A 21572-nucleotide genomic window follows, 5' to 3' on the forward strand; every position below is an offset into this window, starting at 1 on the left:
CATGCTGACATTTTCCCAATGGCTCCCTCTTTCCCTCTCCCTCTCCCCCTCTTTCCCTCTCCTTCTCCCCCTCCTTCTCTCCCCCTCTTTCCCTCTCCCCCTCTTTCCCTCTCCCCCTCTCCCCCTTTCCTTCTCACCCTCCTTCTCTCCCCCTCTTTCCCTCTCCCCCTCTTTCCCTCTCCCCCTCCTTCTCTCCCCCTCCTTCTCTCCCCCTCCTTCTCTCCCCCTCCTTCTCTCCCCCTCCTTCTCTCCCCCTCCTTCTCTCCCCCTCTTTCCCTCTTACCCTCCTTCTCTCCCTCTCCCCCTCTCCCCCTTTCCTTCTCACCCTCCTTCTCTCCCCCTCTCCCCCTCTTTCCCTCTCCCCCTTTCCTTCTCACCCCCTCTCCCTCTCCCCCTTTCCTTCTCACCCCCTCTCCCTCTCAATTCAATTGGATTTATTGGCATGGGAAACATATGTTTACAAATCAAATGTTACTTGTCACATGCGCTGAATACAACAGGTGTTGACCTTACAGTGAAATGCTTTACTTACAAGCCCTTAAACAACAATATAGTTCAAGAAATAGAGTTAAGAAAATATTTACTAAATAAACTAAAGTAAAAAAAGTTACACAAGAAAATTACAGAACAATAACAAGGCTATATACAGGGGGTACCGGTACCGAGTCAATGTGCGGGAGGGTACAGGTTAGTCAAGGTAATTTGTAAAGTGACTATTCATAGATAATAAACAGTGAGTAGTAGCAGTGTAAAAACAAAAGGGGGGAGGGGTGTCAATGTAAATAGTCCAGAGGCCATTTGATTAATTGTTCAGCAGTCTAATGGCTTGGGGGTAGAAGCTGTTAAGGAGCCTTTTGGTCCTAGACTTGGCGCTCCGTTACCGCTTGCTGTGCGGTAGCAGAGAGAACAGTCTATGACTTGGGTGACTGGAATCTGACAATTTTTTGGGGCTTTCCTCTGACACCGCCTAGTATACATGTCCTGGATGTCAAGAAGTGAAATAAAAAAGAAACAAAAAGGAAAATAAACAATAAAAAATGTACAGTAACCATTAAACTCACAAAAGTTTTCAACTGTTATATTATTGGTAATGTTATAATGATGTGCAAACAGTTGAAGTATGAAATGCAAAATAAATAAACAAACATATGGGTTGTATTTATGGTGTTTGTTCTTCACTGGTTGCCCTTTTCTTGTGGCAACAGGTCACAAATCTTGCTGCTGTGATGGCACACTGTGGTATTTCACCCAGTAGATATGGGAGTTTATCAAAATTGGATTTCTTTACGGGTCTGTGTAATCTGAGTGAAATATTTGTCTCTAATATGGTCAAACATTTGGCAAGTGGTTAGGAAGTGCAGCTCAGTTTCCACCTCATTTTGTGGGCAGTGTGCACATCGCCTGTCTTCTCTTGAGAGCCATGTCTGCCTACGGCGGCCTCTCTCGATAGCAAGGCTATGCTCACTGAGTCTGTACATAGTTAAAGCTTTCCTTAAGTTTGGGTCAGTCACAGTGGTCAGGTATTCTGCCACTGTGTACTCTCTGTTTAGGGCCAAATAGCATTCTAGTTTGCTCTGTTTTTTTGTTAATTCTTTCCCATGTGTCAAGTAATGATCTTTTTGTGTTTGTGAGTCCCGTACCAGCTGGCAGAGGGGACTCTTCTCCAGGTGAACCTCTGTAGGTGAGGGCATTGTTATGGAAGGTTTGAGAATCACTTCTTTTTACAAGGTTGTAGAATTGATTTAATATTTTCTGGATTTTGAACATTTGCAGGAATCGTCCTAATTATATCAGATCTCAATTTGGTGTTTGGCCCATTTTGTGAATTCTTGGTTGGTGAGTGGACACCAGACCTCACAACCATAAAGGGCAATGGGCTCCAAAACGTATTCAAATATTTTAAGCCAGGATGTCAAATTGTATGTTCCTTTTGATGGTAGAAAGCCCTTCTCTCAGATCTCTCACAGCCTTGTGGATGTTACCTGCGGTGATGATGGTTAGACCGAGGTATGTATAGTTTTTTGTGTGCTCTAGGTCAGCGGTGTCTAGATATAATTTGTATTTGTGGTCCTGGCAACTGGACCATTTTTGGAACACTATTATTTTTGTCTTACTGAGATTTACTGTCAGGGCCCAGGTCTGACAGAATCTGTGCAGAAGATCTAGGTGCTGCTGTAGGCCCTCCTCGGTTGGGGACAGAAGCACCAGATCATTAGCAAACAGTAGACATTTGACTTCAGATTCTAGTAGGGTGAGGCCGGGTGCTGCAGACTGTTCTAGTGCCCTCGCCAATTTTTTTTATATAGCAGACCTTCATGCCACATTGAGTCAAAGGCTTTTTTGAAATCAACAAAGAATGAGAAGACTGTTAGTTAGGGTGTGCAGGGTGAATACGTGGTCTGTCATAATTTGGTAAAAAAGCCAATTTGACATTTGTTCAGGATATTGTTTTCACTGAGGAAATTTAGGAGTCTGCTGTTAATGATAAAGCAGAGGATTTCCCCAAGGTTGCTGTTGACGCATATCCCACGGTAGTTATTGGGGTCAAATTTGTCTCCGCTTTTGTGGATTGGGGTGATCAGTCCTTGGTTCCAAATATTGGGGAAGATGCCAGAGGATGATGTTAAATTGTTTAAGTTTAGCCAATTGGAATTTGTGGTCTGTTAATTGTATCATTTCATTTCGGATACCATCAACACCACAGGCCTTTTGGGGTTGGAGGGTTTGTATTTTTTGTCCTGTAGTTCATTCAATGTAATTGGAGAATCCAGTGGGCTCTGGTAGTCTTTAATAGTTGACGAAGATTTGCCAATACATCGCCGTTTTGGATAGATAACTCTTTGTATTGTTGTGTGTTTAGAGTTTTCCAATTTTCCCAGAAGTGGTTAGAGTCTATGGATTCTTCAATTACATTGAGCTGATTTCTGACATGCTGTTCCTTCTTTTTTCTTAGTGTATTTCTGTATCGTTTTAGTGATTCACCAAAGTGAAGGCTCAAGTTCTCTTGTTCTGGGTCTCTGTGGTTTTGGTTGGATAGGTTTCTCAATTCCTTTCTTAGGTTTTTTGCATTCTTCATAAAAACCATGTCATTGTTGTTCATTTTCTTAGGTAATTTTCTCTCTCTTCCCATCTCCCCCTCCCTCAGCACTGCTGTGGGGTTTATAATGAAACCAGCAAGACAAACTCTTAACAAGAGGCTGGAGACTGCTCACTCACTCACTATCACCCATTCAACAACTACATCCCCCGCTGACAGAACCCAAACTGAAACTATAATCAATGCTGTCTGTTCTCAGTGTTCTGTTGCTGTAAGAGCCCTATGTTGCTTCCCAAATGGTACCCTATTCCCTATGTAGTGCACTACTTTTGACCAGTGTGCACCACTTAGGGAATAGGGTACCAATTTGGACTCATACAGTATCTGGTCAAATAATAACACTACTTAGAACTGACTATATATTCTATAACATCTATAACATCTAATTCAACTAAATACAAAGTCCATGTGTTTATCTCCTAGCTACAAAAAAACAAACCAGTCAGTCAATTAAAAAGGAGGCGTCCATGTTGTCCCCTCTCACATCTTTACACAAGTGGCGATCGGTGCCGTTTAAGATGAGGGAGGACGATTTGGTTATTTAACGAGCAGACGGCCTTATTTCTATTACAGCATATTGGATGACTGTCATTCATATTCCATTCAAATCAAATTATATTTGTCGAAAGCTTGGTAGACAACAGGTGTGGACTAAGTGAAAGACTTACTGACGGGCCCTTCCCAACAATGCAGAGAGAAAGATAATAGAGAACTAATAGAAAAGTAAAACAAGTAATAATGAAAGTAGTAATAGACACATAATGAGTAACGATAACTTGGAGATACAGTGTCTTTTATAGAGACATGTCTGTATTTCATGTTCAATACATTTGCACATAATTCTAAAAAACATGTTTTCCCTTAGTTATTATGGTGTATTGTGTGTAGATGGGTGAGAGAAAAACGATCTATGAAATCCACGTTGAATTCAGGCTGGAACACAACAACATGTGGACTAAGTCAAGGGGTATGAAGACTTTCTGAAGGCTCCAGCGCCAACTGAATTTTTCGCCCAGTTCAATGTAACAGCGATAGCTTTAGGCTACTACATGATACTAGAATGTTCCCCTATACCCATCATGGGGTGGCTACAACCTAGCCTATGAATGAAAGTCTACAACGTAGGTGCACACAGGTCGAGAGACAAGTTGGAGTAGTCAAGGTGACAGACAGTGACACATTCAATTCCGACTTGCACACTCTTACCTGCATCTAGCTGACCTGCTGTGTAATCATTAGAACAAACAGTTGTGTTTTGCAACTAAAACGAGAGTTTTTATTGAACAAATTCAGGTAGGTCCATCCCCGTTTAATTCTGTTTAGGAAAACGTTTAGCAAAATAATTGGTGGAATGAATACACCCCTGATCAGCCGCACACACAGTTCACTTTTAAAGCAGCCACGTACAGCATCATCACTTTGCTCGTTGTATAATTCCTTCTCGCATCTATTTGATCTCCTCACCTTTTCTCCTTTGCTTGTGGAAGTTAGTGCACAAAACAACAGCTTTCTGTGACCAGGTAAAAATAACTCTCCAAGCCAAAACTTTTATATCATAACCGCTAACCAGCCTACCATATTAACTTTACAGTCAACAAACTAGAACGAACGCTTTAGTAAACCCACAATCCAATCGTACAATCACAAAGTACAGCGTACAGCAGTTTAGCAATTACACCGACGGGCCCCGGTGGCAATAAATAAATAAAACGGAAAGCTTACATTGACTTGGAAGAGTTTCAGTGTTGGATAGCCTTAGCCAGCTAGCTAACATAAACAGCATTCCACTCTGTTTGAGTGAGATTGTTGAGTAGGCTAGCTAGCTAAGTATGCTAAACTTAGTTAGCTAAACTAAAGATGAAAGATCTGCAACATGCAATAATTTCAAAGATATCATTGAGTTACAGTTCATATGAGGAAATAAGCCAATTGAAATAAATTGATGGTGAGGATGACGAGCACGCAGATGAGCTTCCCTGAGACGGTTTCTGACAGTTTGTGCAGAAATTCTTCAGTTGTGCGTTAGTTCACAGTTTCATCAGCTGTCAAGGTGGCTAGCCTCAGACTAACCCACCGGTGAGGAAGCCAGATGTGAAGGTCCTGGGCTGTCATGGATACACGTGGTCTGCGGGTGTGAGGCCAGTTGGACGTACTGCCAAATTGTCTAAAATGGCGTTGGAGGCGGCTTATGGTAGAGAAATTAACATTAAATTCTCTGGCAACAGCTCTGGTGGACATTCCTGCAGTCAGCATGCCAAATGCACGCTCCCTCAAAACTTGAGACAACTTGTGTGACAAAACTGCACATTTAAGAGTGGCCTTTTGTCCCCAGCACAAGGTGCACCTGTGTAAGGATCATGCTGATTAATCAGCTTCTTGATATGCCACACCTGTCAGGTGGATGGATTATCTTAGCAAAGGAGAAATGCTCACTAACAGGGATGTAAACAAATTTGTGCACAAGATTTGAGAGAAATAATCTTTCTGTTCGTATGGAACATTTCTGGGATCTTTTATTTCAGCTCATAAAACATGGGACCAACACTTTACATGTTGCATTTATATTTTTGTTCAGTATACTATATTTTAATAAAAAAATAGTTTTTTTAAATGTTTCACTATTTAAAATGTTATGATATTCACTAAGTTGTATGGTCCTCCCATTCCTCCTCTGAGCAGCCTCCACTGCTTTTTACACTTCATCGCAGGCATTTGTCTATTTTGGTCCGGCTCACATGAGCCTCCCTCCACCACTCCACAGGGCCAAGACGCTCTGCTTTCCTCTGCTCTGTTCTGCCTGAATACAGCTCAGTGTTTCTCTGCCCCCTGGTCGTCGGGACAAAGGGAGGGCCAGGCCAGCAGATCAGAATACGTCTCAAATGGCACCCTATTCCCTATATAGGGCACTACTTTAGACCAGAGCCCTATTCCCTATACAGTGCACTACTATAGACCAGAGCCCAATTCCCTATATAGTGCACTACTTTAGACCAGAGCCCTATTCCCTATATAGTGCACTACTTTAGACCAGAGCCCTATTCCCTATATAGTGCACTACTTTAGACCAGAGCCCTATTCCCTATATAGTGCACTACTTTAGACCAGAGCACCCTATTCCCTATGTAGTGCACTACTTTGGACCAGAGCTGCTCCAGTCTTGGCCCAGTCCTCTCCCTCTTCTTTCTGAGCTCCACATGGCAGAGTCCATTCAACTCCATTGACACAAAGCTGCCTGCCGCGGCAGCCATCACAGTAGCGTCATCATTGATGAAGGAAACTAAAAGGGAAACTTGCTTCAAAACCAGTGGGTCACCATGCAGCAGCCACAGCTATATGAGTCACCAGTGGGTCATTATGCAGCAGCCACAGCTATATGAGTCACCAGTGAGTCACCATGCAGCAGCCACAGCTATATGAGTCACCAGTGGGTCACCATGCAGCAGCTATATGAGTCACCAGTGGGTCATTATGCAGCAGCCACAGCTATATGAGTCACCAGTGGGTCATTATGCAGCAGCCACAGCTATATGAGTCACCAGTGGGTCACCATGCAGCAGCCACAGCTATATGAGTCACCAGTGAGTCACCATGCAGCAGCCACAGCTATATGAGTCACCAGTGGGTCACCATGCAGCAGCTATATGAGTCACCAGTGGGTCATTATGCAGCAGCCACAGCTATATGAGTCACCAGTGGGTCACCATGCAGCAGCTATATGAGTCACCAGTGGGTCACCATGCAGCAGCCACAGCTTTATGAGTCACCAGTGGGTCATTATGCAGCAGCCACAGCTATATGAGTCACCAGTGGGTCACCATGCAGCAGCCACAGCTATATGAGTCACCAGTGGGTCATTATGCAGCAGCCACAGCTATATGAGTCACCAGTGGGTCACCATGCAGCAGCTATATGAGTCACCAGTGGGTCACCATGCAGCAGCCACAGCTATATGAGTCACCAGTGGGTCATTATGCAGCAGCTATATGAGTCACCAGTGGGTCACCATGCAGCAGCCACAGCTATATGAGTCACCAGTGGGTCACCATGCAGCAGCCACAGCTATATGAGTCACCAGTGGGTCACCATGCAGCAGCTATACGAGTCACCAGTGGGTCACCATGCAGCAGCTATATGAGTCACCAGTGGGTCACCATGCAGCAGCTATACGAGTCACCAGTGGGTCACCATGCAGCAGCTTTATGAGTCACCAGTGGGTCATTATGCAGCAGCCACAGCTATATGAGTCACCAGTGGGTCACCATGCAGCAGCCACAGCTATATGAGTCACCAGTGGGTCACCATGCAGCAGCCACAGCTATATGAGTCACCAGTGGGTCACCATGCAGCAGCTATATGAGTCACCAGTGGGTCACCATGCAGCAGCCACAGCTATATGAGTCACCAGTGGGTCACCATGCAGCAGCTATATGAGTCACCAGTGGGTCACCATGCAGCAGCCACAGCTATATGAGTCACCAGTGGGTCACCATGCAGCAGCTATATGAGTCACCAGTGGGTCACCATGCAGCAGCCACAGCTATATGAGTCACCAGTGGGTCACCATGCAGCAGCCACAGCTATATGAGTCACCAGTGAGTCACCATGCAGCAGCTATATGAGTCACCAGTGGGTCACCATGCAGTAGCCATGTGAGTCACCAGTGGGTCACCATGCAGCAGCCACAGCTTTATGAGTCACCAGTGGGTCACCATGCAGCAGCTATATGAGTCACCAGTGGGTCACCATGCAGCAGCTATATGAGTCACCAGTGGGTCACCATGCAGCAGCCACAGCTATACGAGTCACCAGTGGGTCACCATGCAGCAGCTATATGAGTCACCAGTGGGTCACCATGCAGCAGCCACAGCTTTATGAGTCACCAGTGGGTCATTATGCAGCAGCTATATGAGTCACCAGTGGGTCATTATGCAGCAGCCACAGCTTTATGAGTCACCAGTGGGTCACCATGCAGCAGCTACAGCTATATGAGTCACCAGTGGGTCACCATGCAGCAGCCACAGCTATATGAGTCACCAGTGGGTCACCATGCAGCAGCTATATGAGTCACCAGTGGGTCACCATGCAGCAGCCACAGGTATATGAGTCACCAGTGGGTCATTATGCAGCAGCCACAGCTATATGAGTCACCAGTGGGTCACCATGCAGCAGCTATATGAGTCACCAGTGGGTCACCATGCAGCAGCTATATGAGTCACCAGTGGGTCACCATGCAGCAGCTATATGAGTCACCAGTGGGTCACCATGCAGCAGCCACAGCTAAATGAGTCACCAGTGGGTCACCATGCAGCAGCTATATGAGTCACCAGTGGGTCACCATGCAGCAGCCACAGCTATATGAGTCACCAGTGGGTCATTATGCAGCAGCCACAGCTATATGAGTCACCAGTGGGTCACCATGCAGCAGCCACAGCTATATGAGTCACCAGTGAGTCACCATGCAGCAGCCACAGCTATATGAGTCACCAGTGGGTCACCATGCAGCAGCTATATGAGTCACCAGTGGGTCATTATGCAGCAGCCACAGCTATATGAGTCACCAGTGGGTCACCATGCAGCAGCTATATGAGTCACCAGTGGGTCACCATGCAGCAGCCACAGCTTTATGAGTCACCAGTGGGTCATTATGCAGCAGCCACAGCTATATGAGTCACCAGTGGGTCACCATGCAGCAGCCACAGCTATATGAGTCACCAGTGGGTCATTATGCAGCAGCCACAGCTATATGAGTCACCAGTGGGTCACCATGCAGCAGCTATATGAGTCACCAGTGGGTCACCATGCAGCAGCCACAGCTATATGAGTCACCAGTGGGTCATTATGCAGCAGCTATATGAGTCACCAGTGGGTCACCATGCAGCAGCCACAGCTATATGAGTCACCAGTGGGTCACCATGCAGCAGCCACAGCTATATGAGTCACCAGTGGGTCACCATGCAGCAGCTATACGAGTCACCAGTGGGTCACCATGCAGCAGCTATATGAGTCACCAGTGGGTCACCATGCAGCAGCTATACGAGTCACCAGTGGGTCACCATGCAGCAGCTTTATGAGTCACCAGTGGGTCATTATGCAGCAGCCACAGCTATATGAGTCACCAGTGGGTCACCATGCAGCAGCCACAGCTATATGAGTCACCAGTGGGTCACCATGCAGCAGCCACAGCTATATGAGTCACCAGTGGGTCACCATGCAGCAGCTATATGAGTCACCAGTGGGTCACCATGCAGCAGCCACAGCTATATGAGTCACCAGTGGGTCACCATGCAGCAGCTATATGAGTCACCAGTGGGTCACCATGCAGCAGCCACAGCTATATGAGTCACCAGTGGGTCACCATGCAGCAGCTATATGAGTCACCAGTGGGTCACCATGCAGCAGCCACAGCTATATGAGTCACCAGTGGGTCACCATGCAGCAGCCACAGCTATATGAGTCACCAGTGAGTCACCATGCAGCAGCTATATGAGTCACCAGTGGGTCACCATGCAGTAGCCATGTGAGTCACCAGTGGGTCACCATGCAGCAGCCACAGCTTTATGAGTCACCAGTGGGTCACCATGCAGCAGCTATATGAGTCACCAGTGGGTCACCATGCAGCAGCTATATGAGTCACCAGTGGGTCACCATGCAGCAGCCACAGCTATACGAGTCACCAGTGGGTCACCATGCAGCAGCTATATGAGTCACCAGTGGGTCACCATGCAGCAGCCACAGCTTTATGAGTCACCAGTGGGTCATTATGCAGCAGCTATATGAGTCACCAGTGGGTCATTATGCAGCAGCCACAGCTTTATGAGTCACCAGTGGGTCACCATGCAGCAGCTACAGCTATATGAGTCACCAGTGGGTCACCATGCAGCAGCCACAGCTATATGAGTCACCAGTGGGTCACCATGCAGCAGTTATATGAGTCACCAGTGGGTCACCATGCAGCAGCCACAGGTATATGAGTCACCAGTGGGTCACCATGCAGCAGCCACAGCTATATGAGTCACCAGTGGGTCACCATGCAGCAGCTATATGAGTCACCAGTGGGTCACCATGCAGCAGCCACAGCTATATGAGTCACCAGTGGGTCACCATGCAGCAGCTTTATGAGTCACCAGTGGGTCACCATGCAGCAGCCACAGCTATATGAGTCACCAGTGGGTCACCATGCAGCAGCCACAGCTATATGAGTCACCAGTGGGTCACCATGCAGCAGCTATATGAGTCACCAGTGGGTCACCATGCAGCAGCCACAGCTATATGAGTCACCAGTGGGTCACCATGCAGCAGCTATATGAGTCACCAGTGGGTCACCATGCAGCAGCCACAGCTTTATGAGTCACCAGTGGGTCACCATGCAGCAGCTATATGAGTCACCAGTGGGTCACCATGCAGCAGCTATATGAGTCACCAGTGGGTCACCATGCAGCAGCCACAGCTCTATGAGTCACCAGTGGGTCATTATGCAGCAGCCACAGCTATATGAGTCACCAGTGGGTCACCATGCAGCAGCCACAGCTATATGAGTCACCAGTGGGTCACCATGCAGCAGCCACAGCTAAATGAGTCACCAGTGGGTCACCATGCAGCAGCTATATGAGTCACCAGTGGGTCACCATGCAGCAGCCACAGCTATATGAGTCACCAGTGGGTCACCATGCAGCAGCTATATGAGTCACCAGTGGGTCACCATGCAGCAGCTATATGAGTCACCAGTGGGTCACCATGCAGCAGCCACAGCTATATGAGTCACCAGTGGTTCACCATGCAGCAGCTATATGAGTCACCAGTGGGTCACCATGCAGCAGCCACAGCTCTATGAGTCACCAGTGGGTCATTATGCAGCAGCCACAGCTATATGAGTCACCAGTGGGTCACCATGCAGCAGCTATATGAGTCACCAGTGGGTCACCATGCAGCAGCTATATGAGTCACCAGTGGGCCACCATGCAGCAGCTATATGAGTCACCAGTGGGTCACCATGCAGCAGCCACAGCTATGAGTCACCAGTGGGTCACCATGCAGCAGCTATATGAGTCACCAGTGGGTCACCATGCAGCAGCTATATGAGTCACCAGTGGGTCATTATGCAGCAGCCACAGCTATATGAGTCACCAGTGGGTCACCATGCAGCAGCTATATGAGTCACCAGTGGGTCATTATGCAGCAGCCACAGCTATATGAGTCACCAGTGGGTCATTATGCAGCAGCCACAGCTATATGAGTCACCAGTGGGTCACCATGCAGCAGCCACAGCTATATGAGTCACCAGTGGGTCATTATGCAGCAGCTATATGAGTCACCAGTGGGTCATTATGCAGCAGCCACAGCTATATGAGTCACTGGAGTTACCTCCTCCATATATAGCCCATCGGGCTCTGGTCAAAAGTAGTGCACTATATAGGGTGTAATTTGGGACACACTCTGGGACGTTCACACTGGGATGTTCAACACTGAGATGTTCAACACCGGGACGTTCAACACTGGGACGTTCAACACTGGGACGTTCAACACTGGGACGTTCAACACTGGGACGTTCAACACTGGGACGTTCAACACTGGGACGTTCACACTGGGACGTTCAATACTGGGACGTTCACACTGAGACGTTCAATACTGGGACGTTCACACTAGGACGTTCAACACTGGGACGTTCAACACTAGGACGTTCACACTGGGACGTTCACACTGGGACGTTCACACTGAGGAACCAGGCTTCACTTGGGGCCCTGCGTTCACACTGAGGAACCAGGCTTCACTTGGGGCCCTGCGTTCACACTGAGAAACCAGGCTTCACTTGGGGCCCTGCAGGCCTGATGAAGGAGATCCAGAATGAGGAAATGTGATGACTAATAAACTGTTTTAAACACCATGTCCCAGTCTGTCACCTGAATGAAACATCAACTCTTTTTGACTCTGTCATTACATCCCTCTCCCCCTCTGTTCTTGCCGCCCTGGGTTGGTCAGACAACCCCTGTTTATAAATAGGAGTGTTTTTTTTCCCCCAGCAGCTCTGCTGAGGAGGTCTCTTTTCATTTCAGATCGAGTGTCTCAACTTTGATGTGCGGCCGATTCGGGAATGTTTTGAGGGCGCCGAGCTCCGTAACACGGACACAGACATGCCTAGCATGGAACGCTGTATTCCCAAAGTGTCACGGCAACAACCTCAGTCTCTGTTATGTCATAACATTCTGTAACATATCACTGAGATAAAACAGTGTAATTACTGAAAAATACATGTCGAGAAAGAATATCAACATTCTCTGAAGATGGCAACTGAATGAATTACCAGAGTTTTGCTCTCTATATTCAGAAAAGAGAAAAGCCAAAACGTGACTATGAGGGACAAAGAGGAAGTCATCAAGATGCTCCTACTGAGATTGTGGAAGTAGTTGACCAACCACAGCAGCTTCCTGTGAGAGAGTTGACCACAAATGTAGTTGGGGTTGACTAACACAAAAAGCCACAACGTCACCATTCAGTGTCCCCAGGGGTGTAAAGTTGTAACGGGTGTCGTCTTTGGATGAGGAATAATCGGACCAAGGCGCAGCGTGGTAAGTGTTCATGCTTTTTATTTAAAGTGAACACTATAACAAAGAGAATGAACGAAACCGAAACAGTCCTGTCAGGTGCAGAAAAACAAAACAGAAAATAACTACCCACAAAGCATAGGTGGGGAAAAGCTACCTTAGTATGGTTCCCAATCAGAGACAACGATAGTCAGCTGTCCCTGATTGAGAACCATACCCGGCCAAAACATAGAAACACAAAACATAGAATGCCCACCCCAAATCACACCCTGACCAAACCAAAAGAGACATAAAAAGCTCTCTAAGGTCAGGGCGTGACAAAAGTACTTAAGTCGTTTTTTGTGGGTATCTGTAGTTTACTAATTATGTTTCTGACTACTATTTACGCCACTGCATTTCTCAAGAAAATAATGTACTTTTTACTTCATACATTTTCCCTGACACCTAAAAGTACTCGTTACATTCTGAATACTTAGCAGGACAGGAAAATGGTTCAATTCACACACTTATTAAGAGAACATCCCTGGTCATCCCTACTGCCTCTGATTTGGAGGACTCACTAAACAGAGAACATCCCTGGTCATCCCTACTGCCTCTGATTTGGAGGACTCACTAAACAGAGAACATCCCTGGTCATCCCTACTGCCTCTGATCTGGAGGACTCACTAAACAGAGAACATCCCTGGTCATCCCTACTGCCTCTGATCTGGAGGACTCACTAAACAGAGAACATCCCTGGTCATCCCTACTGCCTCTGATCTGGAGGACTCACTAAACAGAGAACATCCCTGGTCATCCCTACTGCCTCTGATCTGGAGGACTCACTAAACACAATGCTTAGTTTGTAAATTATGTCTGGGTGTTGGAGTGTGCCCCTGGCTATCCATACATTTTAAAAAACAAGAAAATGGTGGTTTGCATAATATAAAGAATTTGAAATTATTTACACTTTTACTTTTGATACTTAAGTACACTCTCCTGAGAGAGTCCGTTTCAGTCCTGAGAGTCCATTTCAGTCCTGATGTAACAGTATAACTTTAAACCGTCCCCTCGCCCCGACACGGGCGCGAACCAGGGACCCTCTGCACACATCAACAACTGACACCCACGAAGCGTCGTTACCCATCGCTCCACAAAAGCCGCGGCCCTTGCAGAGCAAGGGACAACCCTACTTAATGTCTCAGAGCAAGTGACGTAACTGATTGAAATGCTACTAGCGCGCACCCGCTAACTAGCTAGCCATTTCACATCCGTTACACTGACAGAGTCCGTTTCAGTCCTGACAGAGTCCGTTTCAGTCCTGACAGAGTCCGTTTCAGTCCTGACAGAGTCCATTTCAGTCCTGACAGAGTCCATTTCAGTCCTGACAGAGTCCATTTCAGTCCTGACAGAGTCCATTTCAGTCCTGACAGAGTCCGTTTTGGTCAGTTTCCAAACGTCAGCAGCAGTAGTAGTACTGAGAGTATGTGTGAGTCGTTTTAACTCTCTCTCCCCGTCCCGTCCCCCCCAAACCCTCCTCTCTCTGTCTCTCTCTCTCCCCGTCCCGTCCCCCCCAAACCCTCCTCTCTCTGTCTCTCTCTCTCCCTCTCCCTCCGTCCCGTCCCCCCAAACCCCCCCCTCTCTGTCTCTCTCTCCCTCTGTCCCGTCCCCCCCAAACCCCCCTCTCTCTGTCTCTCTCTCTCTCTCCGTCCCCCCCAAACCCCAAGTAACTTACGACACCAGAAGGGTAAAGAGTACTGCCCTAAATGGACCAGATGTGGAACCTAAAAAAATCTGATTCTGAAAGGTCTCATTTTATCCACCGACGTTTGTGGTTTATCATGTTTACCCACAACCAATTGGGAAGAAAGTCATGGGCCTACATTTTTGAAAACTGATTGAAAACATTTTTGCACATTAAGAAGCCTACATTAACAAGTATTTAAACTTAAAGTGGCCCAGTCCCTCTAGTACAACCACTATACATCACTAGTTGGCCCCCAGTCCCTCTAATACATCACTAGTTGACCCCCAGTCCCTCTAATACATCACTAGTTGACCCCCAGTCCCTCTAGTACAACCACTATACATCACTAGTTGACCCCCAGTACAACCACTATACATCACTAGCTGACCCCCAGTCCCTCTAATACATCACTAGTTGACCCCCAGTCCCTCTAGTACAACCACTATACATCACTAGTTGACCCCCAGTACAACCACTATATATCACTAGTTGACCCCCAGTCCCTCTAGTACAACCACTATACATCACTAGTTGACTCCCAGTCCCTCTAATACATCACTAGTTGACCCCCAGTCCCTCTAATACAACCACTATACATCACTAGTTGACCCCCAGTCCCTCTAATACATCACTAGTTGACCCCCAGTCCCTCTAATACATCACTAGTTGACCCCCAGTCCCTCTAATACAACCACTATACATCACTAGTTGACCCCCAGTCCCTCTAATACATCACTAGTTGACCCCCAGTCCCTCTAATACAACCACTATACATCACTAGTTGACTCCCAGTCCCTCCTAATACATCACTAGTTGACCCCCAGTCCCTCTAATACAACCACTATATATCACTAGTTGACCCCCAGTCCCTCTAATACATCACTAGTTGACCCCCAGTCCCTCTAATACAACCACTATATATCACTAGTTGACCCCCAGTCCCTCTAATACATCACTAGTTGACCCCCAGTCCCTCTAATACATCACTAGTTGACCCCCAGTCCCTCTAATACAACCACTATACATCACTAGTTGACCCCCAGTCCCTCCAGTATAACCACTATACATCACTAGTTGACCCCCAGTACAACCACTATATATCACTAGTTGACCCCCAGTCCCTCTAGTACAACCACTATACATCACTAGTTGACCCCCAGTACAACCACTATATATCACTAGTTGACCCCAGTCCCTCTAATACATCACTAGTTGACCCCCAGTCCCTCTAATACATCACTAGTTGACCCCCAGTCCCTCTAATACATCACTAGTTGACCCCCAGTCCCTCTAGTACAACCACTATACATCACTAGTTGACCCCCAGTCCCTCTAATACAACCACTATATATCACTAGTTGACCCCCAGTCCCTCTAATACATCACTATATACATCACTAGTTGACCCCCAGTCCCTCTAGTACAACCACTATATATCACTAGTTGACCCCCAGTCCCTCTAGTACAACCACTATACATCACTAGTTGACCCCCAGTCCCTCTAGTACAACCACTATATATCACTAGTTGACCCCCAGTCCCTCTAATACATCACTAGTTGACCCCCAGTCCCTCTAATACAACCACTATATATCACTAGTTGACCCCCAGTCCCTCTAGTACAACCACTATACATCACTAGCTGTAACCTGATCTCCAGACACTATGTTCCAGCTGTAACCTGATCTCCAGACACTATGTTCCAGCTGTAACCTGATCCCCAGACACTATGTTCCAGCTGTAACCTGATCCCCAGACACTACGTTCCAGCTGTAACCTGATCCCCAGACACTATGTTCCAGCTGTAACCTGATCCCCAGACACTATGTTCCAGCTGTAACCTGATCCCCAGACACTATGTTCCAGCTGTAACCTGATCCCCAGACACTATGTTCCAGCTGTAACCTGATCTCCAGACACTATGTTCCAGCTGTAACCTGATCCCCAGACACTATGTTCCAGCTGTAACCTGATCCCCAGACACTACGTTCCAGCTGTAACCTGATCCCCAGACACTATGTTCCAGCTGTAACCTGATCCCCAGACACTATGTTCCAGCTGTAACCTGATCCCCAGACACTATGTTCCAGCTGTAACCTGATCCCCAGACACTATGTTCCAGCTGTAACCTGATCCCCAGACACTATGTTCCAGCTGTAACCTGATCCCCAGACACTATGTTCATGCTGTAACCTGATCCCCAGACACTATGTTCCAGCTGTAACCTGATCCCCAGACATTATGTTCCAGCTGTAACCTGATCCCCAGACACTATGTTCCAGCTGTAACCTGATCCCCAGACACTATGTTCCAGCTGTAACCTGATCCCCAGACACTATGTTCCAGCTGTAACCTGATCCCCAGACACTATGTTCCAGCTGTAACCTGATCCCCAGACATTATGTTCCAGCTGTAACCTGATCCCCAGACATTATGTTCCAGCTGTAACCTGATCCCCAGACACTGTGTTCCAGCTGTAACCTGATCCCCAGACACTATGTTCCAGCTGTAACCTGATCCCCAGACACTATGTTCCAGCTGTAACCTGATCCCCAGACACTATGTTCCAGCTGTAACCTGATCCCCAGACACTATGTTCCAGCTGTAACCTGATCCCCAGACACTATGTTCCAGCTGTAACCTGATCCCCAGACACTATGTTCCAGCTGTAACCTGATCCCCAGACACTGTGTTCCAGCTGTAACCTGATCCCCAGACACTATGTTCCAGCTGTAACCTGATCCCCAGACACTATGTTCCAGCTGTAACCTGATCCCCAGACACTATGTTCCAGCTGCAACCTGATCCCCAGACACTATGTTCCAGCTGTAACCTGATCCCCAGACACTATGTTCCAGCTGTAACCTGATCCCCAGACACTATGTTCCAGCTGTAACCTGATCCCCAGACATTATGTTCCAGCTGTAACCTGATCCCCAGACATTATGTTCCAGCTGTAACCTGAGCCCCAGACACTATGTTCCAGCTGTAACCTGATCCCCAGACACTATGTTCCAGCTGTAACCTGATCCCCAGACACTATGTTCCAGCTGTAACCTGATCCCCAGACAGTACACTACCTTTGATCAGGGCCCATAGGGCTGTTATTAGATCTTAATAATATTATTATTACAAAGGTATAGAGAGTTAACATACATAAGGTTATTAAACTTACTTGAGGAAGTATCTCTGTCCAGAGGGTGTCTTGGCCATCTCCCAGCCCGGGGGCAGGGGCATGTCATCTGGGATCTCATAGGACGACTGTCGGAGGTGTGATGGGGGGGCGCCCGCAGGGACCATGCCCAACAGGGGAGACACTGCCCCTAGCTGTAGGGAGGCAGGGGACGAGTGGGCACGCACGTGGTGGGGGGCGATGGCCCCAGCCGTACCTGCGTCTGTGCTGGTCTGAATGGAGAGGGGAGTCAGGGAAGAGGAGAGTAGGAGAGAGGAGTCAGTGAAGAGGAGAGTAGGAGAGGGGAGTCAGGGAAGAGGAGAGGAGGAGAGGGGAGTCAGTGAATAGTAGGAGAGGGAAGTCAGTGAAGAGGAGAGTAGGAGAGGGGAGTCAGTGAAGACGAGAGTAGGAGAGGGGAGTCAGTGAAGACGAGAGTAGGAGAGGGGAGTCAGTGAAGACGAGAGTAGGAGAGGGGAGTCAGTGAAGACGAGAGTAGGAGAGGGGAGTCAGTGAAGACGAGAGTAGGAGAGGGGAGTCAGTGAAGACGAGAGTAGGAGAGGGGAGTCAGTGAAGACGAGAGTAGGAGAGGGGAGTCAGTGAAGAGGAGAGTAGGAGAGGGGAGTCAGTGAAGAGGAGAGTAGGAGAGGGGAGTCAGGGAAGAGGAGGGTAGGAGAGGGGAGTCAGGGAAGAGGAGAGTAGGAGAGGGGAGTCAGGGAAGAGGAGAGTAGGAGAGGGGAGTCAGGGAAGAGGAGAGTAGGAGAGGGGAGTCAGGGAAGAGGAGAGTAGGAGAGGGGAGTCAGGGAAGAGGAGAGTAGGAGAGGGGAGTCAGGGAAGAGGAGAGTAGGAGAGGGGAGTCAGGGAAGAGGAGAGGAGGAGAGGGGAGTCAGGGAAGAGGAGAGGAGGAGAGGGGAGTCAGGGAAGAGGAGGGTAGGAGAGGGGAGTCAGTGAAGAGGAGAGTAGGAGAGGGGAGTCAGGGAAGAGGAGAGTAGGAGAGGGGAGTCAGGGAAGAGGAGAGGAGGAGAGGGGAGTCAGGGAAGAGGAGAGTCAGGGAAGAGGAGAGGGAGTCAGGGAAGAGGAGAGGAGGAGAGAGGAGTCAGGGAAGAGGAGAGGAGGAGAGAGGAGTCAGGGAAGAGGAGAGTAGGAGAGGAGAGGGGAGTCAGGGAAGTGATTCACTAACTTGTGCATGAGTCACCCAGATTACAGATGGAAAGTTTTTATACAAAACACCTAATTAAATGTTGTTCTGCACTATTCACCTCAAAGTAATTCATATAATTCATTATAGTCAACTTTTATAACAGTTGAGTTTAACAAATAAATAAATAGGTTGTTGTTCCATGCAATAATAACAAACTTTCTGTTCATAAACTTGAATAAAGCAAACATTACGATAATAAGAAGGCCTAGTATCCCTGCTCGGTTTCTAAAGCCTGGAGGAGGTAACAAGAGGGCTGCTGCAGCCTGCTAAAGTGGAGCAGGGACAACAACTCTGGAAGTCCCGAAGGCGCATACTCCGACACGTCCATGCTACCGTCAACCGCGCATGCGCACTGTTGGCTCAACTCACTCATTAAAGATCATAAACTGAAAGGGTTAAAAAGTGTAAATGGGCTACGAGTGATTCCACCACATGATTTCCTAAGCTTTTTACTAACATTAAAGGGCATGCATTGTTTAACTAAACCGGCCGGATTCAGTCTACTCAAACTGACCTGTTACAAGCATAGGGCCTCGCGCTGCAGTCCAGTCCTCGATTTTCTTTCGATTTACTAATAAACGTAACAACTTTATATCAATCTTATAAAGAATATTATGTTCATCTTGGTGTATTAATTAAAAAAATACTTTTCGGAAATACAATAAACTGCATTATATCAAGCCTACATAAGATATATCTGTAACTTAAACTTTTGGAATAATTTACATTAATTATAGTAATAGCACGTAGTATTAGTAATATGCCTAACACTTTAAAAAGTTATTCAACAACTCCTCAAAAAAGTTAACCTGCTTCAGTCGATTCATCTTGATTTAGGCAACAGAAGATACCTTTTAATGTAATATAATGAACGTGTTGGGACACAGTTAACTAGTAACATGCGTGGGTAAAAGTAAAACTACAGAAGGGATTTTTCTCTTTATAGTTGGTGAAGTGTCTGGGGGCTTTGTATCTAGGTTGTGTGTGAGGGTGGTCTCTCTCGTCTTACTTGTCTGGAGTGGGACTTTGGCTCTGGCGGTTTGAAGAAGGAATCTGGAAGCTTTCTCATCCTCATTGGGACGGAGGGGGGGACGCTGGTATTTTTCGGGTTCATTACAGCGTTGAAAAGGGTCTCCAGATCCGTCTCCGAGTCTCCCCGGACGTGGATTATCTGGTGACCGGCCGGGGGGTTGTGCTGGCTCGGATCCATGTTTATTCCAACAACAAAAACTATCCCAAAAAAGTATTTGCCCGAGAAGGAAAAAAAATATATGTATAAAAAGATTCAACTCAAAGAACCAAAAATCTGTTTTTTCGGAGGGCGAAACTCGAAACCTCGATCATCGAAAGTTAAATCAAAGTGAGTCCAAAAGTAAAGTTATGTTCTCCCAACAGTAGGGTTAGCTATCGCAATCACCACAAACAGTACACTTCTTTCTGATGTTTCGGAAGAACACACTGTAAAATATAGCAACGCGCATATCTACTCCACTGTATCTGTAACTTTTCCACACAAAAAAAAGAAACACAAATTTTAAAAAAGTTAAACGTTTACCTGGCTAAAGTCAAAATTACTGCACAGATTTACCTTCGAAAGTTTTTCCCGATTTTTCCATTAAAAAAAACGAGTGACAGCGCACATTGCAAATCACAGCCTTGTCAGTGTTGTAAAGTTGAGTCTGACTTGGTTGTAAACTCTGACTCATGTGATCTGAGCCTCAGACCGGGCGGGGCCTGACGCTTTATCTGGAACGACAAGTTCCTTTAAAGAGACGGAGAGAACTTTCTCGACAGACAAATTACATTAAAACACTCTTTATATTTATATTTTAGACAAATCTGGATTGTTTTGGTAGTTTGGTTGTTAAATTATACTGAATAAAAATATAAACGCAACATGCAACAATTTCTAAGATGTTACTGAGTTCACAGTTCATATGAGAAAATCAGTCCATTGAAAATAAATAAATTAGGACTTAATCCATCGATTTCACATGACTGGAAAAACAGTTAGTCAAAAATACCGTTTAAAAAAAAGGTTGTGGCGTGGATCAGAAAACTCCTCAGTATCTGTTGTGACCACCATTTGCCTCATACAGAGTGACCCATTTTTATTTTACTAGAAAAGTCAGTTGAGAACAAATTCTCATTTACAATGACAGCCAAACCAGACAACGCTTGGCCAATTGTGCACCATCCTATGGGACTCCCAAACACAGCCAGATGTGATGCAGCCTGGATTTGAACCAGCGACTGTAGTGACAACTCTTACACTGAGATGCAGTGCCTTAGACTGCTGCGCCACTCAGGAGCCTCATCTCCTTCAAATAGAGTTGATCAGGCTGTTGATTTGTGGAAGGTTGTCCCACTCCTTTTCAATGGCTGTGCGAAGTTGTTGGATATTGGCGGGAACTGGAACACGCTGTCGTACACGTCGATCCAGAGCATCCCAAACATGCTCAATGGGTGACATGTCTGGTGAGTTTGCAGGCCATGGAAGAACTGGGACATTTTCAGCTTCCAGGAATTGTGTACAGATCCTTGTGACACGGGGCTGTGCATTATCATGCTGAAACATGAGGTGATGGCGACGGATGAATGGCACGATACTGAGCCTCAGGATCTCGTCACGGTATCTCTGTGCATTCAAATTACCATCGATAAAAGTGCAAATGTGTTCATTGTCCGTAGCTTATGCCTGCCCAATACCATAACCTCACCGCCACCGTGGGGCACTCTGTTCACAACGTTGACATCAGCAAACCGCTCGCCCACCCAACGCCATACACGTGGTCTGCGGTTGTGAGGCCGGTTGGGTGTACTGGCAAAACAATGTTTAT

The 21572-nt window shown here is 46.9% G+C and overlaps 1 protein-coding gene across 1 annotated transcript in view; it reads right to left on the minus strand.

Moving 5' to 3' along the window:
* yap1 (Yes1 associated transcriptional regulator) overlaps window positions 1-20442 on the minus strand; it is a 128422-nt gene extending 107980 nt beyond the window's left edge. Inside the window, exons 1-2 of the mRNA XM_055878329.1 lie at window positions 19742-20442; window positions 17538-17767 (exon numbers count right to left, since the gene is read on the minus strand). Coding sequence (XP_055734304.1) covers window positions 17538-17767; window positions 19742-19942 — 431 coding nt within the window. The 5' untranslated portion in view covers window positions 19943-20442. The remainder of the gene's footprint in view (window positions 1-17537; window positions 17768-19741) is intronic.
* Between the last annotated feature and the right edge of the window lie 1130 nt (window positions 20443-21572).

Source organism: Salvelinus fontinalis, chromosome 23 (genome assembly GCF_029448725.1).
Source record: "Salvelinus fontinalis isolate EN_2023a chromosome 23, ASM2944872v1, whole genome shotgun sequence".
In the NCBI taxonomy this organism is placed as follows: Eukaryota; Metazoa; Chordata; class Actinopteri; order Salmoniformes; family Salmonidae; genus Salvelinus; species Salvelinus fontinalis.